Consider the following 25,592-nt stretch of genomic DNA (forward strand, 5'->3'; position numbering starts at 1 on the left):
TCGAGGGATACAAATCATGTTTTGTGCATCATTATTTGAAATACTTTTTATAACCTTTAACATTAAAACGTGTAAATATGTGAACTGTGACTCAACAGCACTAGAGCAACGATTTGTACGAAAGCTGCAAACAACTTAGGTGCCACCATTTAACTCTCCTGCTGAGGGACTTCCCTCAGCCTCGTTTAAATATGAGCAGCTAATGGCATTTATCTAACCTGTAGACGCCGACCGTTTCCTTAGAGGTGCCTTTGAGCTGTTTGAACCTCGCAGCAAGCGGCAGCTCCATGGACGCCCGTCTGCAGTGGCAGCATGAGGACGAAGCAAAAAGCAGCTTTATTACCGATTCTACACCCGTGAAGCCGAGACCTAAATTACTTCGGTGACTTACCTGGCAGTCCTGAGCTGCCCTTCCTCTTCATCTTCCTCCTGCGGCCGATACTGGGGGGGCTGTCGATGTTTTGAGGCCAAGAAGTTAAACATGTCAAATACGGACCTCCTGGTGGGAAAAGAGCAACGCAGGATCGAAGCATTAGTGAGACAAACAGCGTGTAGAGTATAAAGAGTGTTGTTGAGTCAACTGTGGAAAAGTGTTGAAGCAAAAGTGGAAGATTCTAATTTACTTTGGGGTCTTTTTGATATTTACACACCTGAGCAAAAGTTTACAATTTTTGCTCTTTTAGCAAAGGATGCAAAAAAAAAAAAAAAACTTCTACCATCAACAACTTTCTGGCTGATATAACATCAAAACAGTGTAAAGCTGAACTGATGATGATTATTTTTGATTAATTAAATGAAAGTTTGATTTAAAATAAGCTCTTAATCACGTTGGTTGACAAAAGTTGAACCAGTTGAAGCTAAAACTGAGGAGTTCTGGATAGAACAGATTTACAGATGAAACGTGTTTATTTTAAATGAACATTTAGATATTTTCTGAACAGTTTTAGTTCGGCTCTGAATGCGTTGTTCTTTCAGCAAATTGCTTTTCATAGAGTCTACACACTCCAGTTAACAATTAATCGAGAAATAAATTAGATGATGCTAATTATTATAATAATCGATTCATTACTATGAGTCGTTTGAACCTTAATTCACACCCAAGCGGTTCAAAGTCCTCGCTCTAACCTGTGATGGATTTCCGCGCGGGCCGAGCCGTGGGGGTTCAGCGGGGGCTCGTCCGTGTCCTCCGGCTTGTGGAAGCGGAAGCGGTAGCTCCGACAGTGCCTGGATCCGTACAGCTGCTCCAGCAAGAAGACCACCGCTTCGTGGACGACCCCCAGCATCCTGAGACCGTTCACACCTGCGGGTGACGCCGGGAAAGAAGGAGCTCCGAGTGAGACAACAGCCTTTCCCTCCTGAGATGTAGTGAATTTCTGTCTGGGACCTTCTGGTTGTTTCTCAGGAACGTCTGTTACCTTCGAAGGAAAGCTCTCTGAGTTGTGCATTGGAGCGAGCTTCCTTCACCTTATCGGTCAGGGACTTCCAGGCCTCTGTAGGACAAAGTATTAATACACGGCAACTGGAAAAGCAACATTTTCTGCATCATTTTTAAAGGAAATTTTACTACAGTCGTAGCCGTTTCTTAGATATCAATACCCATACATATAAAACTCTATTTATTTGTAATTATCACACAAAGTGTTTGTGTTTGCTCTTAACTACTAGGTCAAATCAAAGCTAATTTACATGCACAGCATGTTCTGTTGGCTGACCTTCGATGCTCTCACAGCGAATGTGGAAGCCGTCTTCGCTGTAGATTTCAAAGATGATGCCCTTTTTGGGTTTGCCGTCCAAGCCGGAATCTGCACTGCTGCCGTCCTCATTGGGTGGTGAAGCTGCTGGAAGAGACCCTGCTTCTCCAGCTGCAGGGGGTTTGTCCTTTTCCACCATCTTTCCCGGTACGGCATGACCTTCAGATGTCTTCTTTTTCCCAAACAAGCTGCAAATATAAAAATCAAACATTAGATGAATATTTTAGGACTAGCTTTTCTAATACAATTAGATGTTGCTCTTACTTCTTGTTGGTTGTCTTGTCTGGGGGCTTGCCGGTGTCCATCGGTTCTGGAGAGTTCAGTTCTCTGGAGCTGCATGGACAAATGATGAATGTTTGTGTTGTTATTATTTGTCAAGGTTTTGCAAGAAAGTAGTTATCAGAATGGAAAAGTATTTGAGCTCCTTTCTTTCTTCCATCAAAAGGCTTCTTACTTAAAATCTTCCACAAAAGCCAGATTTGTGGATCGATACAACTAATAGTTGTCAACAGATTCTCCTGCCTGACCTGTGGCTCCTTTAGACTCTTTGGTTATTTCTCTGATATATTCAAGTCTTTGCATGACAGCTATAATTATACTGAGATTAAAGTATTCACAAAAAAATAGCATTTACTACTTAGGTGACTTTATCATCAGGGGTATTTAATTGTACAAAATGTTGAATATATTGCACAGCATTTTTCTTTCACCTTGCATGTCAAAACATGACCAGCAGCAAAAAAACAGGAATTTCTCACCTTGGGTTTGAAGATGGCGGCTGCTTTCCAGGGTTGCTGCAATATTCATTTGCATGGGAGGCCTTGAGCTTCTTCCCGCCGGTGACCTCAACACTCTGTCTGCCCCTCTTTACTTTTTTCTTGCTTTTGTCAGTAGCTAAAGCTGCGCCCAACGCTGCTGTTGCTGAGTTAGTTGGCTTCTGATCTGATGATTTGAGGACAGGGTTCGTTCTGTTACTCTGGGAAAGCAACGCGGCCGGTTTTTGGGTGAAAACTCCTACAACGCGTCCTTTGGCGGGGCTCAAATGGGCAGAAGGGCTGGGAGATAAAGCTGCGTTGCGGTTCGGTTTGGACTCCATAGTCTGCACTCTGCTGACGGGCTGAGGCTGATGCTGCAGGTGAATGTTCCCGCTTTCTGCCTCTCTGTGCTGGTTCACGGCCATGCTGATGGTCTGACGGGTTGGCAGGACACAGATGCTGCTGGCGATGGATGTTTGAACTGGGGAGGTGAGCTGTGACATGAGGGGAGCTCCCCCCGCCGGCTGGAGGACCACAGGCTGATCCGACAGTCCCAGACCATGTGGATTCGCTTTGAAGAGGAGGTTACTGATCGGCCCGGCGATTTCTGCAGAACTCAGCACGGGGGTGGAGAGAGACACCGATCCTGGCGCCAGAAGCCCGGCGGAACCACCAGACCCGACGGAGACCACGTTCAACACGGACTGGCTGCTGCTGAGACCGGAGACGGAGCAAGGCAAGATGTGCGTTGAGGAATCGTGACTCAGGATGCCGGTCTGAGGATTGGGAATTCTCTGCTGTATGAGAGCGGTGGGGTCCAAGTACATGACCCCGCCCGACTTGGGCCTCTTGATGATATTTGGGACTTTGCGCTGGGGGGTGGAGATTGCGCTCAGCTCAACCAGGCTGCCGGGTTGTCCCGGGATGCTCGCTGTGATCTGCTGGGAAGACAGGTTGATCAGAGTCATGTTGGGAGGGCCCACTTCAGACGGCGCCAGGGTGGGCTGACCGCGGGTGCGAGCCGGTTTCTTGTTTTTCCTCGGCAGGCGAGAGATGGGCCTCTTCTTGCCGTGAGAGGAGGCGATCACAGCTGGGGAAGAGGTCAGGGAGGAAGGACTGGAGACTATGGCGACGTTGTGGCCGAGCTCGTGAGGTCGACCCGCCTCCGAGACCAGAATCTGGGACTGGTCGGAAGGCTGGGAGGGAAGACCGATGAGCAGGCCCGAGGTGGTGCTGGGTATTCCCGTTTGGAAGCCTGCCTGGGTGGATCCGGTGAACGTGTGAAGCTGAGAGGGGTGAGGTATGGTGCCGAGGACTTTGCCACCAGCGGGGAAAATGGGCTGGCCTGGAGATAAGCCGGTGTTTAAGCCCCTGGTGATGGTCAGGGGGCTCAGCACGGCAGAAGACGTGGCTTCCATCACTCCTGTTGCGCTGATCTTCTGGGTAACGCCGTTCGGCACCGTCTGAACCAGATAGAGAGGCTGGAACTGCTGGTTGACAACGATGAGTTTATCAGGACCCGGTTTGATGACTGCCGGGCTCGAGACTTGTGAAGGTCCTGGACCAGAAACTGGACTGGGACTGCCTGCAGCAGCAGCTGCTGCTGCAGCTGGGAGGTATTTCTGACTCGGAAGAGGCATGGAAGGAGAATTTGACAAACCAGACGAGCCAGAACTCCTGTTTACTTCCTGGTTTCCTGGAGTTTCAACTCCCTGACCAATAGCGGGGCTGGAAATGAACTGCTCTGGAGTCATGTGACCCTCTGCAGTCTGAGCGTCCCTGCTTCCCAAAGCTGCGCCGTCGTGCTGATTCTCGGACGGCGAGACGCCAGAACCCGCTGATTTCTTATCACTGCTCTTTTCCCCGCTGATGTTGTCCGGGTCGGAGTTCAAACCCAGCATAGTGCCATCTGAGGTATTTGAGATGAGGCCGCCGGCTGAGTGGTTCTGGGTTGTGCTGACGGCCGGGCTGCGTGTCGTCAGAACCGAGAGGTCCGAAGGCAGCTCGAGAGGAAGATATGGTTCTTCAACCGATATGGAGCTGTTGACGCTGGCCTCTACCACCCCTCCGCTCTCAGCGCTGGGTAGCGGTTGCGAGAAGCCGTCGAATAGAATGTCTTTGCGTCTGTTCAGGTCGTAGGTCTCGTCCAGCAGCAGCTCAGAAGACGACGGCTCGGACTGCTGACCCAGAGTCGGCAGCGACATGGAAGGAGTGTTCAGCACAAACTCCATGATGTCCGACGGCAAAATATTCCCGCATTCGTCGCTGTTGTTGTTGTCGGAGTCTGACTTTAGCAGGTCCGTGCTGAGGGAGAGCTGGGCCTCCAGAGGATCCTGACCCTGGCTCTGCGGCTGCGATTTGACGCCTCCACCAAGAGGAAGACAGTTTTCCTTGTGGTTCTTTCTGGTTTCTCGTGTGCTGCCGCCGCCGTTGTCTGCCTCCTTGCTCGAATTGTGGGACTCGCCTTTGTCCGCGTGCCTTTCTCTGCCTCTCCTCTTGGGCGCGCTCTTCTGCGGGGCGGAAGAGGAGGTGGCTGTGGTGGTTGTGGTGCTGGTGGTGCAGACGCTGGTGTCGCTCTCGGAGCCGTCGTCGACGCCGTCAACCTGGCCGATTTGCTGTTTGCCCAAGGATCTGTTAAACACAACAAACACAATTTGTAAGGAAACGAGAAAACTTAACAAAGGAGACATTGAAACATCAGAGACTAACATTAATACCTAATTTCTCGCACCAGAAACGCTCTGATAAAAAATTTTGTACTCCAATGGAGAAAATTGAATCAGCTAAACTCTCTGACAGCATGTATTTCTGAAATTTAACAGTGAAGGCAGGGACTATTGACGTTACACAAAAGGGATAGTTGTGCTAACTTGGCTAACCATGCTAAACTGATTTAAGTAGATGAAGTTGCTTTGGCTTCAAAGAAAACACCAAATTGAAGCTTTTTTATCTTAAATATTAAAGAGCACTCAATTGTTAACTAGAATATTTTGAATATATTTTGTAGGACACAAAAATAATACTGAATGAGCCATCATCTGTCTAATAAAGGAGCAAAGCAGAAATGCTTTCATTGGGTTTTATGTAAGTGGCTCTTCTACATGACCTGGACTATTTTCCTGGATTTGAAGACCTTCACTGATGCAGAGACAGGCAGCTCTGCTACTGTTTTTGAGAAGTCATTCTATTCTACTTGGGGATTTAAAAAAATCCCGATGCAAGTAAGTTTTTGAATCTTAAAAATGTGTTATGTGTGGGTTTCTTTATGTGGAATCAGAACCAGCTATATTTGGTACATGCATTGCAAAATCATGAGTAAAACATGCAACAGAATTTTTCATTGGTCCATCTCTAAGACATTTGAGTAAATAAATGTATATATATTTTTAAAAAAAATTTGTGTACTAACAAAGTACTCAGCATGTCCTCTTCAGTTTTTCCTTGAGCCCTTTGCTGCTGCTGTTCCTCGTCTTTCAGAAAGCGCTGAAGCTGGGATCCCCTTCCTAAACAGTCGTCCAGCCCCTCTATTGACGGAAGGCCTTCGCCAGGGTTGATTATTGTCCGAGTGAAGTTGTAGTAGTAGGAGTCTTTACCTCTGTTGTTCATTCCGCCAACTTCATCCTCGCCACTGTCCGCAGATGAAGATGAGGTGCTCATATCATCTGCTCCGTCCACCTGCCCCTCCGCCGACTTCTTCCGTCCGCTGGTCCTCCTCTTAACCACGGCTCCCGCTCCGTCCCCGCTGCCGTAAAAGGCAATGTCCTCCTCGCCGTACGAGCGAACCCCATAAAACGGAGTGAGCCCGAAGAACATGTTGGACCGTGCGCGGGCGCTGCGCCGCGGGTATCGCCTCTTGGCTGAACCCGAGCCGTCGCTGTCGTCTTCGTGATGCTTGTCCTCCATGCCTCTGTCGTGGTCGTCCTCCGGGCCTTCGCCGTCGTCTTCCTCTGCACACTGAGAGAGGAGGTTGTGGCGGTCTCGGAGCCTGTGGCGCGGACGGTTTTTGCAGAGTTCGTCTTCCTCCAGTTGAGCCTGGGTGTCAGACTCGGAGCTGTCGCTGCTGCTGGCAGAGGGCGAGGAGAACAGAGGGGACGGGGCGGAGCGATGGGTCCCCTGTCCAGCAGGGGAGACAGTGGAAGAAGTGCTTGTGGGACAGGAAGACTGCGTCCCATTGGGATCAGACTTCATATTGGTCTTGAGCGGAGTGTGAGAAGAGGGTTTTACTGGCCGCTTCTTCTCTCTGGAGGAAACTGACAACTGGTTTGTTATCTGTTTGGTGTGAGACTGGGTTGCGCTCCCTACGCCTTTCTCTGCAGCCAAAGTGGTCTGCATCTGCTGGAAGCTTTCTGGATTGCTGCTGTACTTCCTCTCTGGACAGGGGAAATTTTCTCTGCTCTTTGTGGACAACCTGTCCTCTCCCTGGTTCTGCTGCTTCTCCCCCTGAGGCTTCCCTTGGGATTTGGTGCTGTTTCCGAGCACTGGAGCTTTGCTGTTGTAGGAACTGGAGTTTGGAGTTTGGCAGCTCGAACTGCCTGTGGTTTTTGCATTGTTGTTGATAAGAGGAGCTTTGTTGCTGCTGCTGTTCTGATGGGTCTTCTCTCTGTCTCGGTCTTTGGACACATCTCTGCTGCCGGCTGGTCTGACTTTGGGGTGTTTGTCTTTGGCAGCTGAGCCTACAACCGGGGAGGTCAGGTGCATGGAGCTCCGTTTACCGACATCATCCTCCGCTGACGTCCGTGATGAAAAGAGAGACTTCCCAGCTGGACCTGAAGAGTAATCATTAGATTTCGGTGTGCTGAACTTCTGTGGGGAGGCAGATTTTCCAACCATGGATTCCTTATGGACTGGAGACGGTGTGGCATTTCCAGTGGCGCTGCTACTCTCCTTCCCTGAGCTGGGCTTGTCCTTTGATGGGGGGATGTTGGAGGATGGATTGAATCGGTGACGAGGTAACGAGCTTAGACCATCGTGGTCCTTGTTTCCATGTTTTCCCTGCTTGTCAACCTGTTTGGTGCCACCACTCCTCTGCTGACTTGAGAGAGCAGCGGTGCCCACTGGAGGAGAAGACTGTCCCGAGCCCACAGGTGCCGATCTTGGACTCTTGCTCTCACTTCCACTCCGCTTCGACTGACTGCCGGCGTTGCTATCTTTAGCAGAGCCAGAGTCTCTGTTTCGCTCTGTGCTTCTATAGTTGGAGTCTCTTGAGGAAGGTCTCCCCCTGTCAGAATCCCTGCTTGATGCTCTATCTTTACCTTGGGTGTAAAGCAAGTCTTTTCCTGCTTCCCTGCTGTACTGTCTGTGTTTCTCGGAGTACCTTTGTCCCACATCTCTGCTGAGAGACCTAGATTTGTCGATGCCCTTGTAGTTAGGATTTTTGAAAGATGTCTTACTCTTATCGGTTTCTCTATTACTCGAGTCTCTATTTGCAAGCCTCCCCTTTTCAGAATCTCTCGAGGAGTCTCTACTTTGCGGTTTTCCACTCTCAGATTCTTTCAGACAGGAGTCTGTAACTATAACTCTTGTCTTTTCTGGCTCTTTGGCTGATATGTCACCCTTGTCAAAGTCTTTTTGCACACGCTCTCTGGGTGATTTACTTTTTTCTGACTCCTTGGATGCTTGGTCTCGACTTGACGTCCTTCCCTTGTCTGACTCTCTCAAGCCTTGCTCCCTTGCTGGTTGCAGCCTGTTTCCATCTGTGGAAAAGGATCTGCCTCTGTCACCATCTCTTTGGACTGGATTCTTCTTTGAGTCTTTGATTAGGTGTTTGGATTTTTCAGGGTCTCTGGCCGGGGAGGGGATGAGAGGAGGAGGTGAGGTGAGAGGTCGTGACAAACTCTGAGGTGCGGAGGTCATGCCTCTCTGCCTGTTCAGCTGGTGGGGAGGAGAGGACAGGGAAGGGGAGCTGTGACGTCTGGAGTCAATGTTGCGAATGCTCGGATTCCCCAGTGAGTCTGCCACAGCTTGGCTTTGGGGCAGCGGGATTCCCTCTGCGATGAAAGAAACAAAACCTGGTTTAAATGTACAAAACTTTCCAAAGCATTTACAGTTATATGAAAACATTTATTGTTGTGTTCTAAATACAGCAGGAAGTGCGTGTTGGTACCTGGAGAAGACATTTGTTTGGAGTCTACAGCGCGCTGGCAGGGGGGGTAGCTGGGATGTCTGTTTCTGGTGTAGACCCTGAGCTTCTGGGTATTTGCAGGAGAGAGATTTTCAGAGCGTCTTGGTGACTCAAATGGATCAGGAAAGTCTGTAAGAAAAACAAACACACAAAAACATTTAATACTGCAAATACTGTTACTAATACAGAACCACAGAGGACCTATCATCTATTGATACTGAAAATGTGTCTATCACAGTATATATTATACCTGTTATGCTTTAGAGCAGCTTACAAACAGGAATCGAAAACAGAAAAGTTAGTAAGTTAGTACCTGCGATGGGAGGTGGGCTGTGTGCTATTATGCGATTCTCCTCAGGACCCATCGCACTCTTCATGTCAGACTCCGCCACTGGAGGATGACAGACTAATATCCTGCAGGTGTACACGCAACGCTTTCGAGCATCTAAAGTGCTCCAGTATACCCTCGAACATCTGGGGAAAATAAAATGTTTTCAGTTTGATGAGCAATATCAATTTCCTCTGCGGTTAATACAGTTTATTTCTGTCAATCACTGATAATAGTGGCAACGTCAAGATTAAAAACTCCACTTACTGGTATCCAACAGGGAAGAGCTTGCGTTTGCAGTCTGAGAGTTCAGTCAGTATTCCCAAACAATCAATTGCCATGGAGCCTGCAGTGACAGTGTGTGAGTCAATGTTCAGCACACAGAGGAAATAAAGTTAAGCAAAAGAAATGACAGGCTTTAAAATCAATGTTTAAGCAAAGGCATATCACCTATTATCATGTGGACATTTTCAGGCTCCAGCCCTGCCAGCCACTTCCTCCTGAGACTGATCCCTTCCAGGTCCACCAGGATCCTGCGGGTTACTTCAAACCCTGTCACCACCTTGTAGGAAAATACGCAAACACAAGAGATGAGGGGAAAACCTCCTCTGCATCAATGCACATGAACTCTTTATAGTGTCATAAGGCGTAAGAATTTATATCCCTTTATGACATTTTATCACTTTGTCACATAATTAACAACTTCAGGCTGGCACAACGCAGCTTATAGCTGTAAAAATGTTGGAAAATGATAGATAGTATAAACTGAAAATGTTATAATGCATTTATAAACAAACCAAACGTTTTAAAAAACCTGCGGTGGCACTGCGCCAAGAATCCATGAAGGAAACAAAATGAAAACTTATGAAGAAGAAATGAGCGCAACTTCCTTCTTCACAAAGCGTAAACAAAAAATACAGTGGCATGAGATTTTGTTGTAGGATTCTCTTTTGTCTTTGGTAAAGGATCATACGTCAGTTCTCTGGCTGGCGATAGAATAGTGGATTTGTTTTGAGTAGAATTTACCCAGAATGCCCTGTCCTATGGCTTACTTCCTGCTTTTGGAGTCCCATTTAATCAACCCGAGACCTGGAGTTTTAGGTGGACCAAACAGAGCTGGGATGATTGGACTGTAAAAAAAACCTCTTAGTCTTGACAGAAACTTACACACGAGTGGATTCTCCTAACGTGGTATGCAGTTGGCTTCCCTGGATTTCATTTAGGACTAGAGAGTAAAATGGGCTGAACTATAAATGCATTCAATACTTTTCAGACTTTTATTAATTAAAAAAATAATAATAAATTAAAACCATATGAGATTTTTACAAAGTGAAACACTGTTTTATGGCTCTAATGGGAAGAAATGTGTCGAAGTTCCAAGAATATCAGTAACTCTGCCGGGTGCTGTCCTTACCTCTCCCTTGATGAGGTCCCTGTGCTTTGGACAGTAGACTTTCCTGTCTTCCAGGAACACACAGTGGCAGTTGCGGGCACACATGAAGTGGTAGCTGCTGGTGCAGGAGGCGAGGCAGCAGCCCACAGTGGCCCCTGTCTTCTCACACCTTTCACAGTTCTGCACAGAAACGTGGCCGGTTGAGAACATCTGCAGAATAAATGCACACTGAAAGAGAGATTATGTGCACCGAGCGTCTCACCGTTTGCCTTCCTCTGAGAACAGCGGTGTGGACGTTTTTCAAAGCGCCGTCGTCATCTTCAAACACCTCCGCAGACCAGAGAGCGCAGTTCACGTGAGCCCACTCATTCTGACCGATGTATAGCAGCCTGCCGCAGTCCTGGAAACACAAAGAAATGGCTCCAGGTGGTAAAGACCTGATTCTTTTGATGCTGTGAAGCGAGTTGGGATTGTTAGGGACTTACATTAGTGTACTCGTCTCCATAATGGAGGCACAGCACACACTGCCTGATATCAGTGATGCCTGGTGGAGGATGAGGGGGTTCAGGACTGTCCTCGTGATCTAAAGGGAAAATAAAATACATTTTTAAAAACTAGAAGAAAACCAAAATCCATGCATTTGGAGTCATTTATTTTTTATTTTTTTTTTTTTTTTTGGCTTACCTGCCAGGAGGTCAGGTGGCGGTGGCAGTGAAGGAGGTAACGGAGGAGGTGAAGCTGGTGAGTCTAGCTTGGCAGGGTTCTTGGGCTGCGGAGCTGGGATGATCTTTTTCATGAAGTGGGGGTGAACGGCCCGGCAAAGCTCCTGCCTCTCCTGCCACTGGGCGTAGTTGTGGTCCAGGGATGGAGGAAGGACGGCGTTGGGGAGAAGCCCACTGCTGGTGAACAATACCGTACGGAAACAGCTTAGTGGGACAAATATCACTTATTGTGTTAAGCTGAGAATGTTGTAGTAAAAATGCCCCTTATTGGGTTTCACTTGGGTTGATTGATGAGACCAGGAATGTTGATGCAAATACCAGACGCCAAAAAAACTCAATAAAATCAAAGATGGGGTTCATGTGTAAGAACATATTCTCAAGCAAATTGCAGAGATGAGTTGTAGTGGTATCAACACTAATCTACAGAATTGTATTGATCTGCAATATTCTAATTTTAAAATTCACGTTTTTAGCAGCAATAAATGGGATACTAACAGAAATAAAGGCTTTTCAAAATCCTTCTGTGTGTATTAATATGTTTCACTTCGTGAAAACCTTTCAAAAGTATTATTGAGATAATTATCGAATCTGTATGTATATAATTGGACATGAAGTGGAAAGTACCCAAGATATTCCTTCTGAATCGGCACATTTAAATATACACAACTGAAATGAATTTTACAGTCACTGGTGATGAAGCTGTGAAGAGTGTGTGAACAAAAATCTAGCATTAAAACACAGATCTGAAGGGAAAAAGCTTGCACTGCAGCTAATCCAAAGAGTTTTTGTCAAGTTGAGCAACGCTGATGATCTGAAGCTTCAAGCCTCAGAAATCAGGAGAGGAGGCATCTAGGAACAAATCCTCCCGGTGACAGCCTCATGATCCACGCGTTGCAACGCTGGGTTTAATGCGACGGCTGAAGCGATCCAGAACGCAACAGTCCAAGCTAACAAGTAAACCACAAACACGTATCGAGGGCCCTCTGAGAGAAAACCCACACAGTTGCGGTTTGCCTCCCTCAGAGCCAGGAGGCAGGAGGAATAAACGGCGTGAGAAAGCTGACAACTAAATCTGACTGACTGGTAAGTGAACGAGTGAGCAACAGAGACTGGGTGAATGAAGATTTCAGGAACAATCTCAGCATGTAGAAAAACATCCCTGCAATATCTAGAGGATGATTCAGCTCATATATATATATATATTATATATATATATTCCTTCTTTCAATAATTACAGAGCTGCGCTTCTTGCAAACATCACAAATGTTTTTGGAAAATCTCCGATTACAGCTGTATTACTGATCAAAGCTTCTGCTCCTCTGCAATTACAAACATAGCTTAGCACAGCGTTTGAGAAATGATTGCAAATCACATTCGTTAATACCACCGACTGCCAGGGACTTTCGCTTAAAATACTGACTTCCAGACTTTATTCGTATTAGGGCAAGCTTTTATTTCACTCGTTATAAAAGAATGCTTTCCCCAATTTGATCTCTGTGCTTCCAGTTTCAGCTTAGTACGAAATGTTCCGATATCAAATAACCTCAAAAGCCGAATGACAGTTTATACAGCCCATTACCGAGACAGGGAAAATACCAAACATTATTTAATCACTATTGCGTTTGCTACAATGGGATAGAAACTCACTTGGCATTGACTTTTTGCCTTTCCCAGAACCTGGATTCCTTCACTTTGAACCAGGGGAAGATTCGGTCCATTTGCTGAAACAGAAAAAAAATTCAGTGGAGTTCACACGTCAGCGCAGACACGTCTTTGATGACACCGGTCTCCGTAGATCACAACACTAACAGTTGACATCGTAATGATGAGTTTTGGCCAAACATGAGGAAACTACTATTCCAACTGTCTGAGTATGTGTGAACTATTTTTCTTTGTTTCAGCTATAATTTTGCAGCGACGATGCCAAACCAAAGTTATTTTGGGATTCTTACCCGAATGAAGAAAGACTTCACCATGCTGTTTGCTTTCCTGCTCTCAGGCTGGCCTCCGTCGCTGTTGAAGGCCGTCTGAATGATTCGCACGACGTCGTCGCTGAACTCCGCCTGGGAGGAGAAGCATAAAAACACAAGCACAGCATGACTAACACAGAAAAAAAAACACCCAGATCCAGGTGATCATCTTTCAGTCTACATCCCAGGTTTGGCCAGAGATGGCTAAAGTAACTTTACTCATTTCTTGAAATCTTCCCGAAAGTATTTTATGTCTTGTCCATCTTTTTTTAAAAACACATATACTGTATAGTTGCAACTTTGCAATTTTCCTTTCAATTAAATGTTCCAATTTATGTTCAATATTGTTTATATAATTTTAGATCTTTTTTCTGTAGCATAAAACCAATAACTGTGTGAGAAAAAGAAAGGAGGCAGCTTTGATAAGGAAGTTTTGACATTCACAACATGCCGAATATCCAGGCATTTTATGTTTAAGTACGTAAGTAATAAGGCTTTTGTACTTATGTATGTCACACATTTATGTTATGTGCTTTTGTTCATATGCCATTTTAGTAAAAGGTCTTTCTCAGCAAATAAATGGCTTTGGTTTTTCAGCCAAACGATCAAATAATTATAAGATTAATCATTAAAACTTGCAGCCAAATTTGGGGAGGGCGAATAAAAACTGAATAAAATACACTTCTTTTTGTCACTCTGCCAGATCATAAAGTGAAATCCAACTGAGGTGGATTGATGTCAACACAGAAAAAAATCAAAAAACTTCAGAGCAGCAAACCCAACAGAAGAGTCAATCAACCAGGAAGCTCCTCATTCCTGAACATTTCAAATCATCTCTGCATTAAAAATGCAGCAGTTGTTCAAAACCGTGTTTACAGTAGACGTGATCCCACTTTGCCATCCTTCATTAAATATAAAAGTACCTCTGATTAAAGAGCTGCAGGCTCCAGATTTGAAAGTTTCTCTGGGCCCTGTTGTAGCGTTGCGATAAAGACTGAGGTTAGTCACCCACCAATGAATTGTAACGGCCCTGATCCATCTTTCTCTCAACAGACTCGAGATCCGGAGGGGAGTCACTGGGAGGGGTCGGGGGGACTTCCGTAAGGACCGGGGGATCCGGGCCCTCTGGGGACCGTCGGGATGGAAGACTCTCCTCGGTTTCTGGATTCAGCTCCGGAGGCTTCACCGCCTGTCGCATGATAAACGCAACACGTTCATACAGCTGAGGCTTCATTGCAAACTTTAAATTCATCTACATTTACTCTCGTGTGGCAGCCCCGTCTAAGCTGCCGGTTTGTGTTTCCCACCTGTCTGTAGCGCAGCAGGTGCGTGGATGTGCGCGAGTTCAGCAGAGCGTTGAGAACGTTGCGGATGCAGCCCTGAAACTCCCTCTCCAGCGCCGTCCTCCACTCGGCCGGGTGGCGCTCCGTGCACTTGGTGCACGTGTAGGCCACGCTCTGTGGCAGCTTCGACAGCAGCTCGAATGTTTCATCTGACGGACAGAGATACGACTGGCCATTAAGGCCCCTGCCACTCGGTTTACTGCCTGTCGGCATCCGATCAGGGTTGCCTGTCAGGCCTCAGACACAGAGCATGCTTTATTAGCATTACGGCATCTACGTGGCGTCGCAGTTACCTGTAAGGTTCTCACACTTGCCATGAACCCATTTCTTGCAGCGACTGCACTCCATCTTCTTGCTGTCACAGTCGTCATCTTCAAAGCACTTATCACACAGTGGGCAGAGGTTCCCTACAGGAAAAGATTAGAGCCAGCTGAAATGGGTTTTAACAACATTTTTGACGCCATCTACAGCATTTCCTACACCAACTAGAAGTTGTAAAGAATTCAAGTAGAATAAACCTTCTTTAAATTTGAGAGACAAGGGAAAAAAAGTGTTTTTAGGAAACATAAATTATGTGTGCCACGAGGATTAGCACTTAAGCTGCTACTATTTTTGCACAACCTGATTTTGTTAAGTCACTTTGGCATTTTCTTGCAACTTCCCTCAAGGCTGCAGCATAGAGACAGATCTCTCTTTAGATTGGATTGACTCTTGTCTTCAGTCCACAGGATTTAATTTTGCCATGAAGACATTTGATCTTTCTTTCTGGTGAAGCATTCCTTTGCTGTCCATATGCTTCTGACATCCTGCAGGAGGAGCCTTTTCCAGTTTACTAGTAGAGTCCACCGGATGTTTATTTTGAGCCTTGGGAAGACCCCCCCTGCCCACACCATTACGAATCCATCATCAGTGGGAATGTGAAGCTTTCCCTCATTAACATTCAATGTTTCTGGCTAAACTCACCTGTTCAACTTTGGTGAACTCTGAACATGACACCTGGTTCGATTTAAAGACCCAGTAGTGTCAAGCAAACTCCACATATTAACATTTGGGATGGTATGTCATCTAATTGTTGTTATGGAGGCTTGTTGACCGAATAAGTCCATCATGTAGTTCTCCAACAGTGAAATTTGGAGATTTAGATAACCTCCTTCCCTTTCTCATCTCGCTTTGTTTCAGTTCTATTGTTTGTTTGGTTTTTTTGTTTCTTTTAATGGTGAGATTTTGCTCTGCAGTAAAAGGGAAAATTACTTCAAGGGCTTTTACCCATCTTTACCAGAAGATGTTGCAATCTCAAACTTTACATTGACTTCTGTCAAGTCTACATCGTTAATGTAAGAAAAAGCAGAAGTGCTTAACTAGTGACCGGCACTTTGACCTCCCTCACCTTTAGAAAACAGCTTGGCACAGTCGTGACACATGGAGAAATCATGTGACCACTGGGCATCCCAGGACTTCCCCGGTTTGGTGGCTCCACAACTCTTACAGCGCACACACTTGGAACAAATCTGTGGAGAGTGGGGGAACCACATGAGCATAAAGACCAGAAGGCTTCAGTAAAACGTGTAACAATTGTGAAAGTGAAGCCACGATGTGGGAAAAATATTCCGATAGACACAAGGCACGTAGGGTCGAGTGAATTGAGAAGATAAGCAGTGAGCCCACAAGAGGAAGGAAAGGAGGAAAGAGAGTGTGAAATTTGCTTAGAAGTGGATGTGAGAACAGAGACGCTGATGCATACCCAGACTCTCTTCTTCTTGGTAGGTCTGCTGGGGTAGTTGGGACCCAGGCACTCCGGGTGATAGCTGTTACGGCACTTATCACACTCTAGCAGCTGCTGCTACATTTTCCAAAGGCCATAAGGAAGATGAGGGAAAAATTTAAATAACAAATGAAGCACTGATAACTCTTTTTAAAGTTCTACACACGCACACTTTTTTAAAACTAGTGCAAATTGTCTGTGGCATTTAAAAATGAATGAACAACAATCACTGCATTTTAGGTCAGTATTTGATGTTAAAATGTTTACAATACAATCTGGCAGGAGTTTAAGCTGACATGTACAGCTGAAACCAGATTTTCACACTTTTTCCTCATGGTTTCCTGTTTGAGCGGTTTATCAAAATCATCTGCACGTGTTAAATGTCGGAATAAGAGATCATTTTTCACAGGTTTTTTTTTTTTCTTGATAGAATTATATTCAAACGTTTACATGCATTTCCTTAGTATTTCATAAAACTGCCTTCAGAAACATTTGGGTATCTCTCCACAAGCTTCTCACGATAGGTTGGCTCTTGGCTCCAGACAGAACTGGTGGAACTGGTGAGAGGTTTGTAGGCAAACATTTCACCGTGGATAACGACTCTCTCCGATCAGAACGTGGGAGAAGTAACTCCTTGCCGAGGAGTACGATGGACGACATGTAGCAGTTTAAACGTCTGAACAGAGCACCATAAGCCATCTGGCAATCATATCTAACGATGAACCAGATTTGTGGAGGTCCAAAATAATTTTCCTGAAGGACAATGTTTGTAGAGTTGTGACAAAAAGACATCCACAAGTATGTCTCTGTTTCACTTAAATATTTAGAAATGTTGCCACACTATTATTACCATGGCTTAACCAATTAGCGTATAAAAAATTCTGTATTTAAAGGAAAGTATTAATGCATTTTTATTTGAATGTTTTTCTGGCATTGTGCAAACAAATGAAACATGAAAAGTTTAGTCTGATATAGCAGTGTTTTGTTGTTGTTGTTTTTTTTTGCCTTTTTACACCGGGTATGTAAATATCTGGTTTCAACTGCAGCTGGGAGTGCAGACTTCTGCAAGCGGCGCTCTATTTTACGAGCAGATATCTTCTGAAACAAATGACTGAACTCAGCCATCCAGCACACATCCTTCATCTTTTATAAAGATTTACAAACAACAAGCCGAGCCATTGATCAAAATTAATGCATACAGAGGCTTCAATGGGTTGCTTAGATTAAATATGTTCACACATAATTCTTAAATGGCAGCCATACAAGGCTCCCGCTGTGCAGATTTTGCACAGGGTGTGAGTTCAATAATAAAAGCATGGCAGGAAGCCAGGAAGCTGATTAAATGATGCGCGCTGGCAGGGCTGGCGAGCATCTTTCCTTTCAGGAGATTCTCCTCCCTGTCAGTCACCACTGAGCTGCTTTTGTCTCCAGCTGTAGACTGTACTAAAAGGCTTACTTTAGCTTTCTGGTGCTGGCGCCCACAGGCCTGGCAGAACCGGCAGCGTCGACAGCACCAGTTCTCAAACTGCTCCTGGAGGGGGCGCTCTGACTCCCCCAAGCAAAAGAGGTGGAATGGTTCGCAGCACACCTGGCAGAACACAAACTGGAGGGAGAACAGAAGTTTAGAGGGGGGCCGAAACAAAAATGAGGGCGCAGGGAATTTAATCAAGAAGCTGAAAACAAATCTTTTTAAGACTTAACGATTCGGTTCTCTTTTTTTTAATCCGCGAGAAAGTAATAAAACCTCTTGAACCTTTTCCTGTTTTATCACAGGACAAACACAAGCTTTGTATTGAATTTTATGGAAAGTAGTTCATGATTTAATTTTTTTTTCTTTTTTTTTTCAAATCATCTTTAGATGCAATTACAGCAGCAGTTCTTTTGGGTTAAACATTAATTGTTCCCATTTTAGACAGAAATTTCGTTATTCTTTGGTTTGTAGCTTCAGCTCAGTCGAACATCAATGTTTAAGTCTAATGCTGCCACTACCATGTTTCACAGCAGGAATGGTGTGTTTTGCAACACAAACCTTATATACAAGTGGCCTAAAATGATCAAGTTTGTCATTTTTTTTGTTGCAAAAAGGAAATATTTTTACAAAGTGGTTATTTTTCTCACCTCGACATTTCCACTGCTTGCACACAGGAAGCAGAGTACCCTGGGTGTGATGGGCACAGAGGTGAGCAGGCTGAGTCCACCAGCTTCCCACACCTTCTCCACATCATGGTCCCTCTTGAAATCCACTCTGATTCGATGCACTCCGTCGCAGGGAGCTCGGGACTTCACCTGGTCCCTAGTCGAGGGAGTGCTCAGCAAGTTTAAAGTACTGCTGCTGGTCGGTTTTGTTGTCAGCGGCTTTTTGGATAAGCGAAAGAGTAGAGAAGCATGTGTTAAAAAGCATTTAATCAAACACTGCGACAGTTTTGGTCAAGTTTCTAGTGCAAATATCTTAGTACAATTGAAACGAAGCTAAAATCACAAGTAAGTTTTCAGCACAATATAGTAAGACTTACTCTAAGTCAGCAATAACATGGATGAAAAAGTACCAGTTAAAGTGAAATAATCTGCCAGTGGAACAACTTATACCTAGAATTATTTACGTTTTCATTTATTTCAGCTTTGTCTTATTTCAATTGCTTGTACTAGACCAAAAATACTTGGTGAGATTTTTGTACGCCTACCTTGTCTTTTGTTCTCTGTTTTGGAGATGGAGAAATAGTGCGGGAAGTTGGCTTCTTTGATGTTTTTGAGTCAACTATGAAACAGGGAAATGATACAAGACTTGACACAATCACCCAACAACAACCACATCAGATTTAAGGAAATTATCCAGTTTTTTTTTTTTTATTTGGCCACAAGTGACCTTTGTTGATAGCTATCAGACTGAAGGTAAGAAAACAAACACCGGGCCACAGCCAACTTTACTCCTTCGCCACTTGAAGCACCAAGGAAATATAGTTGCATTGAGCAATTACAAAGCACCCAGTATTTGGTATCATTTAAATATTATTACAGAAAGATAACAATCATTTACCCGTTGTGGCTGAGCTCTGCTGTTGTGTTGAGTGCTGTTGGGATTTTTTCTTGGGTTCGCTCAGAGAAATCTTGGGTGAAGCATCTTTTTTTGTAGGCACCTGACTCGCAGGTGTCCACTGTGAGGGTTGCTGACACTGAGTCGACTGTGAGGGAGAGCTCTGGGCTGAAGATGACGAGGAGGAAGAAGAGGATGATGAAGAGGACGAGGATGAGGAACTAGGTGAAGACGAAGACGCGGGGGAAGAAGCTTGAACAGACTGGTGTGGCTTGTGTAACTTTTTACTGGAGGTGCCGCTTGTGACTGGAATCTGTTTGGCGTCCGGCGTCGGAGGCGGGGACTGAGGCTGAGACGTGTCAGGGGTCTGGGCTTGCTCGGCTGGGGCGGGGGACGAGGCGATGGCTGGTGATGACTGCTTGGACAGCGGCTGCTGTTTGGACTTCTCTTCCATCAGCTTTAAAGGGGGAGTCTCGCTATTTTTCCGAGCAGGGTCCTCCTTTAAAGGAGCGGAAGGCGGTTTGGGGGCAGACTCCGAACTAGGGGCTTTCAACGGATTGAGACCCTCTTTTCTCTCAGAAAACTTCTTTTTCTTGTCCTTCTTGCCTTTGCCTTGCTTTTGGAGAAACATCTTCGAGGGCATCCATTGCAAATTCTGACACTTTCTCATCCTGAAAGTTGAACATAAAAAGCATAGACTTTACTTTTCTTAAAAGTAACTAAAGTAATATAAAATTTTGTAAAAATATAAAGAAAGGATTTTTTTTTATATTCCTTGTATGGTTTGTTTTTTTTTATTGCAAATATGGATGTGAAGTCTTATTAAAGGTTGAAAGGGATTTATTTACATGCATCACAAAATTATTTTTCTATAGTAAGTTAAAAATTTGTGATGCAAAGATTAGACGTTTTTGTCACTAGCATCTTATGGTACCGATTAGTGAAGTTAGCTTGGATAGCAGGCCTAAAAAAATTAGCCTTCCTGTTATTTGCTCAACATCTTGATATCTCTGCCAAGCTGAATGAACCACAGACAACTCCTTTAAGTCCATACACTAAGACTTACTTGCAGCATTGCTTCTTAATGTTTCGCCCACCAAACTTGGGTTTGTCTAGACAGTTGGTGCATTCGCCACAGTCTTCAGGAACCTGGCAGCCTGAGCACTGGCCGCAGCGGCGGGACCGGCGGCCCTTTTTGGGAGGAGCTTCTTGAACGGCCTTCTGTCGCGTCTCTCTTGGCTTTATGGGAGGAGACTGGGGCTCTGCCTCCTCTGAGCCCGCTACTGATGACTTGTCTGTCAAATGAAATCCAGCACATACATATTAGCATTAAGAGTAAGATGTTACACTTTGCTGCTTTTAAGCCTGTTTAGAGCAAAAAGGTTAATCAGGCAAATTCAAAACAATTCTGTGAACAAAGCAGATATCTTTTCAAATGAAATATAAATACCGATGGAAAAGAAATAGTATCATTTTCAGTTATAATCCAAACTGATTACATGCCACAGTCAGGGGAAATGACCTCACATAAACTCACATGTCCTAACATGACATAAAAACTAGTCAGAAATAACAGGAACAGAGCAGCCCAACTCCTCTCACTCCTCCAGCACTTCACTGTGTACTTGTGCTCCCATGGCTGACTGAATTTCTCTGCTCTTTGCGAATCAATTTTCAGTACGTGCACAGATTATGTTCTAAAAAATAAAAATTGTGCTCACAAAGTCTACTGATGTAAGGTGGTGATGAGGTCATGATAGACTCGTCTAAGTTTTATTTACAGGCTTGGCTCATACACTCATGTCAAAAATACACATTTCCAAATTCCTGATTCCCCTTAAGTTTGTTTCAAACTATAAATACAACAGCAAAGGAAGGAAAGAGGAAAGGATGCAAGCAAAGAAGGAGGAAATGAAGGAAGGTTTAGAATTTCTTATGGGTGCCCTTTCACTTTTGAAGCATTATCTCATTAAAACAAGATTTTTTTCACAATTACATGTTTGAATGGAAAGCTTAGAAGACAGCAAGTCAACAGAGAGCGAAGTTAAAGGTGCCTCACCATCATTCCCCATGGAAGATAGGATCTTCTCTCTCTCCTCCCAGGGCAAGGCACTAAGTGTGGGCATATCATCAGGGAACACGGCCCGATTACGGCCGAGAGCCACAGCTGCACGACGACACACGTGCTTGATGCGTGGACCGCGGACCGAGGCCTCTGACGAGTCGCTCTCCTGACCCTGCACGCAAACACAAAACATGAAGTGTGTGGAAAAGAAATATAAGCAGCAAAGGCATAGATGTGTGTAGACAAAAGTTCACTGCAGAAGGGACATTCTTTACATGACTTAGTGATTGTGACTTTTCAGTGAAATTTTAAGTTACAGATTATCTGAGAATTCTGCTGTCAACTGGAATAGGTCTATTTTCAAGTTGATCTCCTTTGATTGGTTGCAAATCTGAACATATAACCGGTCTTGATAATTGTTTAATTAGTGATTTCAGTGTACATATACTGACAGCACCACTCTTTAGTGTAGAAGGCATTACCGGGAAGAGAAAAGGAGCACTCGAGAACTTTCAGTAGATTCCTTAACAAACACACATAGTGTTGATTTAGTTTACACTAACAGAGTCAATCACAAATATAGGACGCTAAAAGCTGTTAAAATACTTTGTGTTTGTTTTAAATATCCAAGATCCAGCTCTCACAAACCGGGAGTGATGATTTGGCTTCTGCTTCTAATATAACTCACACAAACCTAAGATCATAATTCTGACGGGGCCATTTGAAGCAGCAATGATGGAGATATTGTTAGAGTGACATGAGAGTGACTAACGAGGCACTGCCTGTCAATGAACAAAAAACTCACATCGAGTTCTCTTTTCTGTATAATGCATAATAAGGTAATAAGAATTCCCCTCAAGTAATACCCTTTGTGGGACTTTCCTCTTAATTTCAATCTGAGTTTCTATTTATGGAAAATAGACAAAGCATCACACATCATTACTTGTGGGTGAAGAACATGAAAACCAGAAACAGAAAAGTGAGAATTAAGTTCTGTGAAAACAAATCAAAAAGTCCCAAACTGACCTGGACCTTAGTCTCTTCGGCAGGCTTCAGCTTATTCTTCTTTATTGCAATGAGCTGGTCTTTGGCCTTCTTGAGTAGTCCAACCAGCCGCTTGTCAGTCAATGAATGCTGTCCCCCTTCTGTCGACACCAAGACAGGAAGCTGATGTCTGCCTTGCTGCCCTGGAAGGCTAGCTGTCGGCTGGTTAGTTGCACTTCGTTTCTCCTTCTCCTTTTCCTTCTCCCCTTCTTCGGCCTCTGTCCCTTTCTCAGATGGTCTTCCTTTCTTGAGGTGGCGGCCTTTAGCGATGGACAAGGGATGGAGACCTCTGGCTTCTAAGGGAGCAGTGTCAGAAACCGTATCAACTGATGTGGATTTCTTTCTTCCAGGAGTCTTTTTTGGTGCAATAGCGCCTTCTGAGTCCCTCCCATCGACGGTAAACAAGCTGGAAGGTGCATTTGGGGAGCCATCGGGAGTGGACACCTTACTTCGTTTCTCCAAATCTTTCCGTCCCTCCCTCTTATTTTCTTTCTCTTTTTCGCGATTTTTCTCACACTCTCTCTCCTTTTCCTTTGGAGGTGGTTCTTGGGGAGTTGACAAGCTTTTTTCCTTTCCGGTTGTCCCACCTCCTCGACACGTGTCCTGAGCACTCGAAGGAAAGAGAGGGAAAAGAGGACAGGAAGCAGATGATGATGTGTTTGACAGAGGAGATGGGTTTCCTGGTGCCCCTCTTCTGGTTTCAGGTGTTCCTTGCGAGTGCAGAGCCCGAGGGACTGCGGGGAAGGAGCTGAAGGAAGTAGATGTTAAGGCACTCGTGGCTAGAGGGCTTCCAGAGACCCCCGGCAAAGAGCCGGGGTTACTGCCGGAGACAGAGCCTGTCAATGCAGACACCTCAGAGGCACCTTTGATTTGGACGCTGCGTCTCGTCATAGGGTGCGAAGAAGACCGTGGGTGGCCACGATGCGCTCCCGGGACCAGTCGTCTCCTGCGTCGTAGGGTTCTACTGGAACTGGGAGGCGTCTGGTGAGGGGAGAGCGAGCCGGGACTGCTCCCCGAAGAAGACTGCAAGGTAACAGACTCAAAGATTCGAGAGTGGGCCTCGCTGGGTGTGAAGCGTGGCGCACGGAGCAACGAGCGCTTCTGGAGAGGTGAATCGAAGCGGGACGACGGGGGGTGTTGGTGGTGAGTGTGGGGGTGAAGGGGAGCAAATAGGCGGCTTCCTGTAGCTGCTCCAGTGCTTGGTGCTGAATACGCAACTGAAGCAGCTCCCCCTGCTCCTGCGACACCTTGGGGCAGCAATCCCACATCTTCAAGCGTGAGAGGCGGAGGACGAAAATTGTCAAATATAGGCTTTCGAATGAGGCCCTCCTTGGCATATTTAGCAGAGGAAAAGTACTGCTGCCTGGGATGGGACAGGGATGTCCAGCGGAAGGTGGGCTCCCTCAGAATTGAGCGATTCCTTTTGTCTGACAAGTTGGACAGCCCTGGTGGCATAAATGTCTGGATGGGCACCCAGGATGTCTGAGAGTGGTGGTCACTGATAGCGGCTGTGTTGGAGGAGCCAGACAGAGGAGGCTGCGGAGCAGTGAGGAGAGGGGGTGGTGGAGGTGAGGAAGGGGAAGAAGCTGTGGATGAAACCTGCTGGGAATTTCCAAGTGAAGAAGAGGGCATCAGCACTCCTGTTGGTGGGCTGATGATGGGCTTTTTAACCCCTGTGGTGCCACTCTCTCTCACCCTCTGTTTCTGACTTCCCCGCCCAGTCCCCTGTGCTCTCTGACCCCGCCGACTTCCCTCTGCCAGCACATGCTCTGGCTCAGAAGGAGGTGAGGCAGGCCTCGAGTCGTTTAAGAGGTTGGCCTCCCTTTCCCCCTGTGAAGAGGGAGAGTGATCCTCTGGCTCAGAAAGAGCCTGTGTGCCTTCAGAAGCCTGAGAGTCAGATGAGGTATCATCCAAGCTCGGGCTGCTGGACCTGGAAGACTCAGCAGAAGAGATCTGCGAGGAATGCTGCGATACAGCACTTGAACCACAAGATTGTGCACTATGGCTAAATCTCCCATTGGCTGCAGCGTTTGGATTGCTGTTAAGCAGACCGGAAGCTGTCGGCAGGGCAGTGGGGACGGGGGCAGGAGAAGACGGAGGAGGGAGCGATTCCACAGGAGCGGCTGCCCCACAAGTAGCAGTGGAGGTCACGGAGACAAGTGCCGGAGAAGGGGATGAGGAAGTGGTGGATGTAGGTTGGGCAGATATGGCGACAGTGGATGTGGAAGGTGGTGTTTCTAATCGTGCTACCTTTGCATGGGACGCCGGAGTTCCAAAACTGCCCTCGTCCTGAATGAAGCGCTTGGGAGTTTTGATGATGCGAAGGGAAACAGTGCTGACAACTGGCATGATGAACTGCCGGATGTTTTTGAGTTGGGTTTTTCTGATGCCAGCTTCACTGACTGCCGACCCTCTCCCCCCAATGCCAACAGCTTCTTTCTCCAGTCGCTTCTGTGCTCCTTTCTTAGCACGCTGCAGCAGCTGTTTGGCGATGGTTGCATCGGTACGTTTGGAAGGAGGGACAATTCGAACGGGTTTCCTGTGCCGGGGGCTCTTCCTGAGCCCTACTGGCCTTCCTGGTTTAGATGCAGTTGGGGAGGCGGGTAGACTAGAAGAGTCCTGGTCTTGAGCGCCGTCCATGTTCCTTACATTGGGCTCCTCTGTGCTGTGTGGCTCTGTGACTCTGTCTCCACCTCTGACCCTAAAGGCCTTATGTTTTCCTTCTCCACCTTCCATTGAAGCAGACAGCTGGGCCGCAGCTGCTGCTTCAGCTTTGAGCCGCTCAGCTGACGGTGGTCGTCCACGTCTGCGTCGGGGTGCACCAGGCAAAGTCTTGAGGCGTGATTTAAGTGGGGTGGTTTTAGTCTCTGTCAGCCTCTTCAGGTTGGTAGCTTTGGATTCACCCCGCCCTCCTTTAGAAAGCTTTGCCTCAGTGTCATGAGGCTGTGCAGAGCCTCCTGGCAACCTCTTGTTGCCCTTTCTGTCCTTCTCATCCTCTGTATCTGCACCCAGCTCAAATCCAGCCTGCCTACTGTCCTCCGCAGGTGCATGGTTGCCTGTACTCCAAGTTTTCTTACTGCTTGAAGAAGGCGGACGGCCCCTTCGCTTCTCACCAGTGCCAGGCGGCTTCCCGGGTAGCCTCTTCACTTTCTCTGCTGGCCTTTCAGGGCCGTCAGGTTTCGCTTGCGTCGGAGAAGGATATGACAAGGGGGATGGTAGACTGGCAGCAGCTTTTTGAGCAGTCAGGGTCCGTGGTGGGCGGCCTCTGGGCTTCTTCTCCTGCAGAGGTACTCCTTCTGAATAAATC

At 46.2% G+C, this 25,592-nt stretch overlaps 1 protein-coding gene across 2 annotated transcripts in view; it reads right to left on the bottom strand.

Annotated features, from left to right (window-relative positions):
* The window catches only part of kmt2a (lysine (K)-specific methyltransferase 2A), a 39,888-nt gene that overhangs the window by 5,813 nt on the left and 8,483 nt on the right, over positions 1-25,592 (bottom strand). The window contains exons 3-32 of one of the 2 annotated variants that reach the window (XM_055027828.1): positions 22,268-25,581; positions 21,236-21,413; positions 20,243-20,471; positions 19,180-19,847; positions 18,827-18,900; positions 18,264-18,500; positions 17,602-17,748; positions 16,125-16,223; positions 15,771-15,891; positions 14,677-14,790; positions 14,348-14,532; positions 14,053-14,229; positions 13,023-13,133; positions 12,718-12,791; positions 11,033-11,247; positions 10,834-10,931; positions 10,611-10,748; positions 10,370-10,528; positions 9,406-9,517; positions 9,223-9,301; positions 8,941-9,101; positions 8,610-8,756; positions 5,916-8,493; positions 2,510-5,137; positions 2,016-2,084; positions 1,713-1,939; positions 1,416-1,490; positions 1,126-1,300; positions 392-499; positions 219-299 (exon numbers count right to left, since the gene is read on the bottom strand). In XM_055027828.1, coding sequence (XP_054883803.1) covers positions 219-299; positions 392-499; positions 1,126-1,300; positions 1,416-1,490; positions 1,713-1,939; positions 2,016-2,084; positions 2,510-5,137; positions 5,916-8,493; positions 8,610-8,756; positions 8,941-9,101; positions 9,223-9,301; positions 9,406-9,517; positions 10,370-10,528; positions 10,611-10,748; positions 10,834-10,931; positions 11,033-11,247; positions 12,718-12,791; positions 13,023-13,133; positions 14,053-14,229; positions 14,348-14,532; positions 14,677-14,790; positions 15,771-15,891; positions 16,125-16,223; positions 17,602-17,748; positions 18,264-18,500; positions 18,827-18,900; positions 19,180-19,847; positions 20,243-20,471; positions 21,236-21,413; positions 22,268-25,581 — 12,778 coding nt within the window. The remainder of the gene's footprint in view (positions 1-218; positions 300-391; positions 500-1,125; positions 1,301-1,415; positions 1,491-1,712; positions 1,940-2,015; positions 2,085-2,509; positions 5,138-5,915; positions 8,494-8,609; positions 8,757-8,940; positions 9,102-9,222; positions 9,302-9,405; positions 9,518-10,369; positions 10,529-10,610; positions 10,749-10,833; positions 10,932-11,032; positions 11,248-12,717; positions 12,792-13,022; positions 13,134-14,052; positions 14,230-14,347; positions 14,533-14,676; positions 14,791-15,770; positions 15,892-16,124; positions 16,224-17,601; positions 17,749-18,263; positions 18,501-18,826; positions 18,901-19,179; positions 19,848-20,242; positions 20,472-21,235; positions 21,414-22,267; positions 25,582-25,592) is intronic. The other variant, XM_055027829.1, reaches the window with a different exon arrangement.

The sequence above is a fragment of the Poeciliopsis prolifica genome, unplaced genomic scaffold (assembly GCF_027474105.1).
Source record: "Poeciliopsis prolifica strain line A6 unplaced genomic scaffold, Auburn_PproV2 SCAFFOLD004, whole genome shotgun sequence".
Lineage (NCBI taxonomy): Eukaryota > Metazoa > Chordata > Actinopteri > Cyprinodontiformes > Poeciliidae > Poeciliopsis > Poeciliopsis prolifica.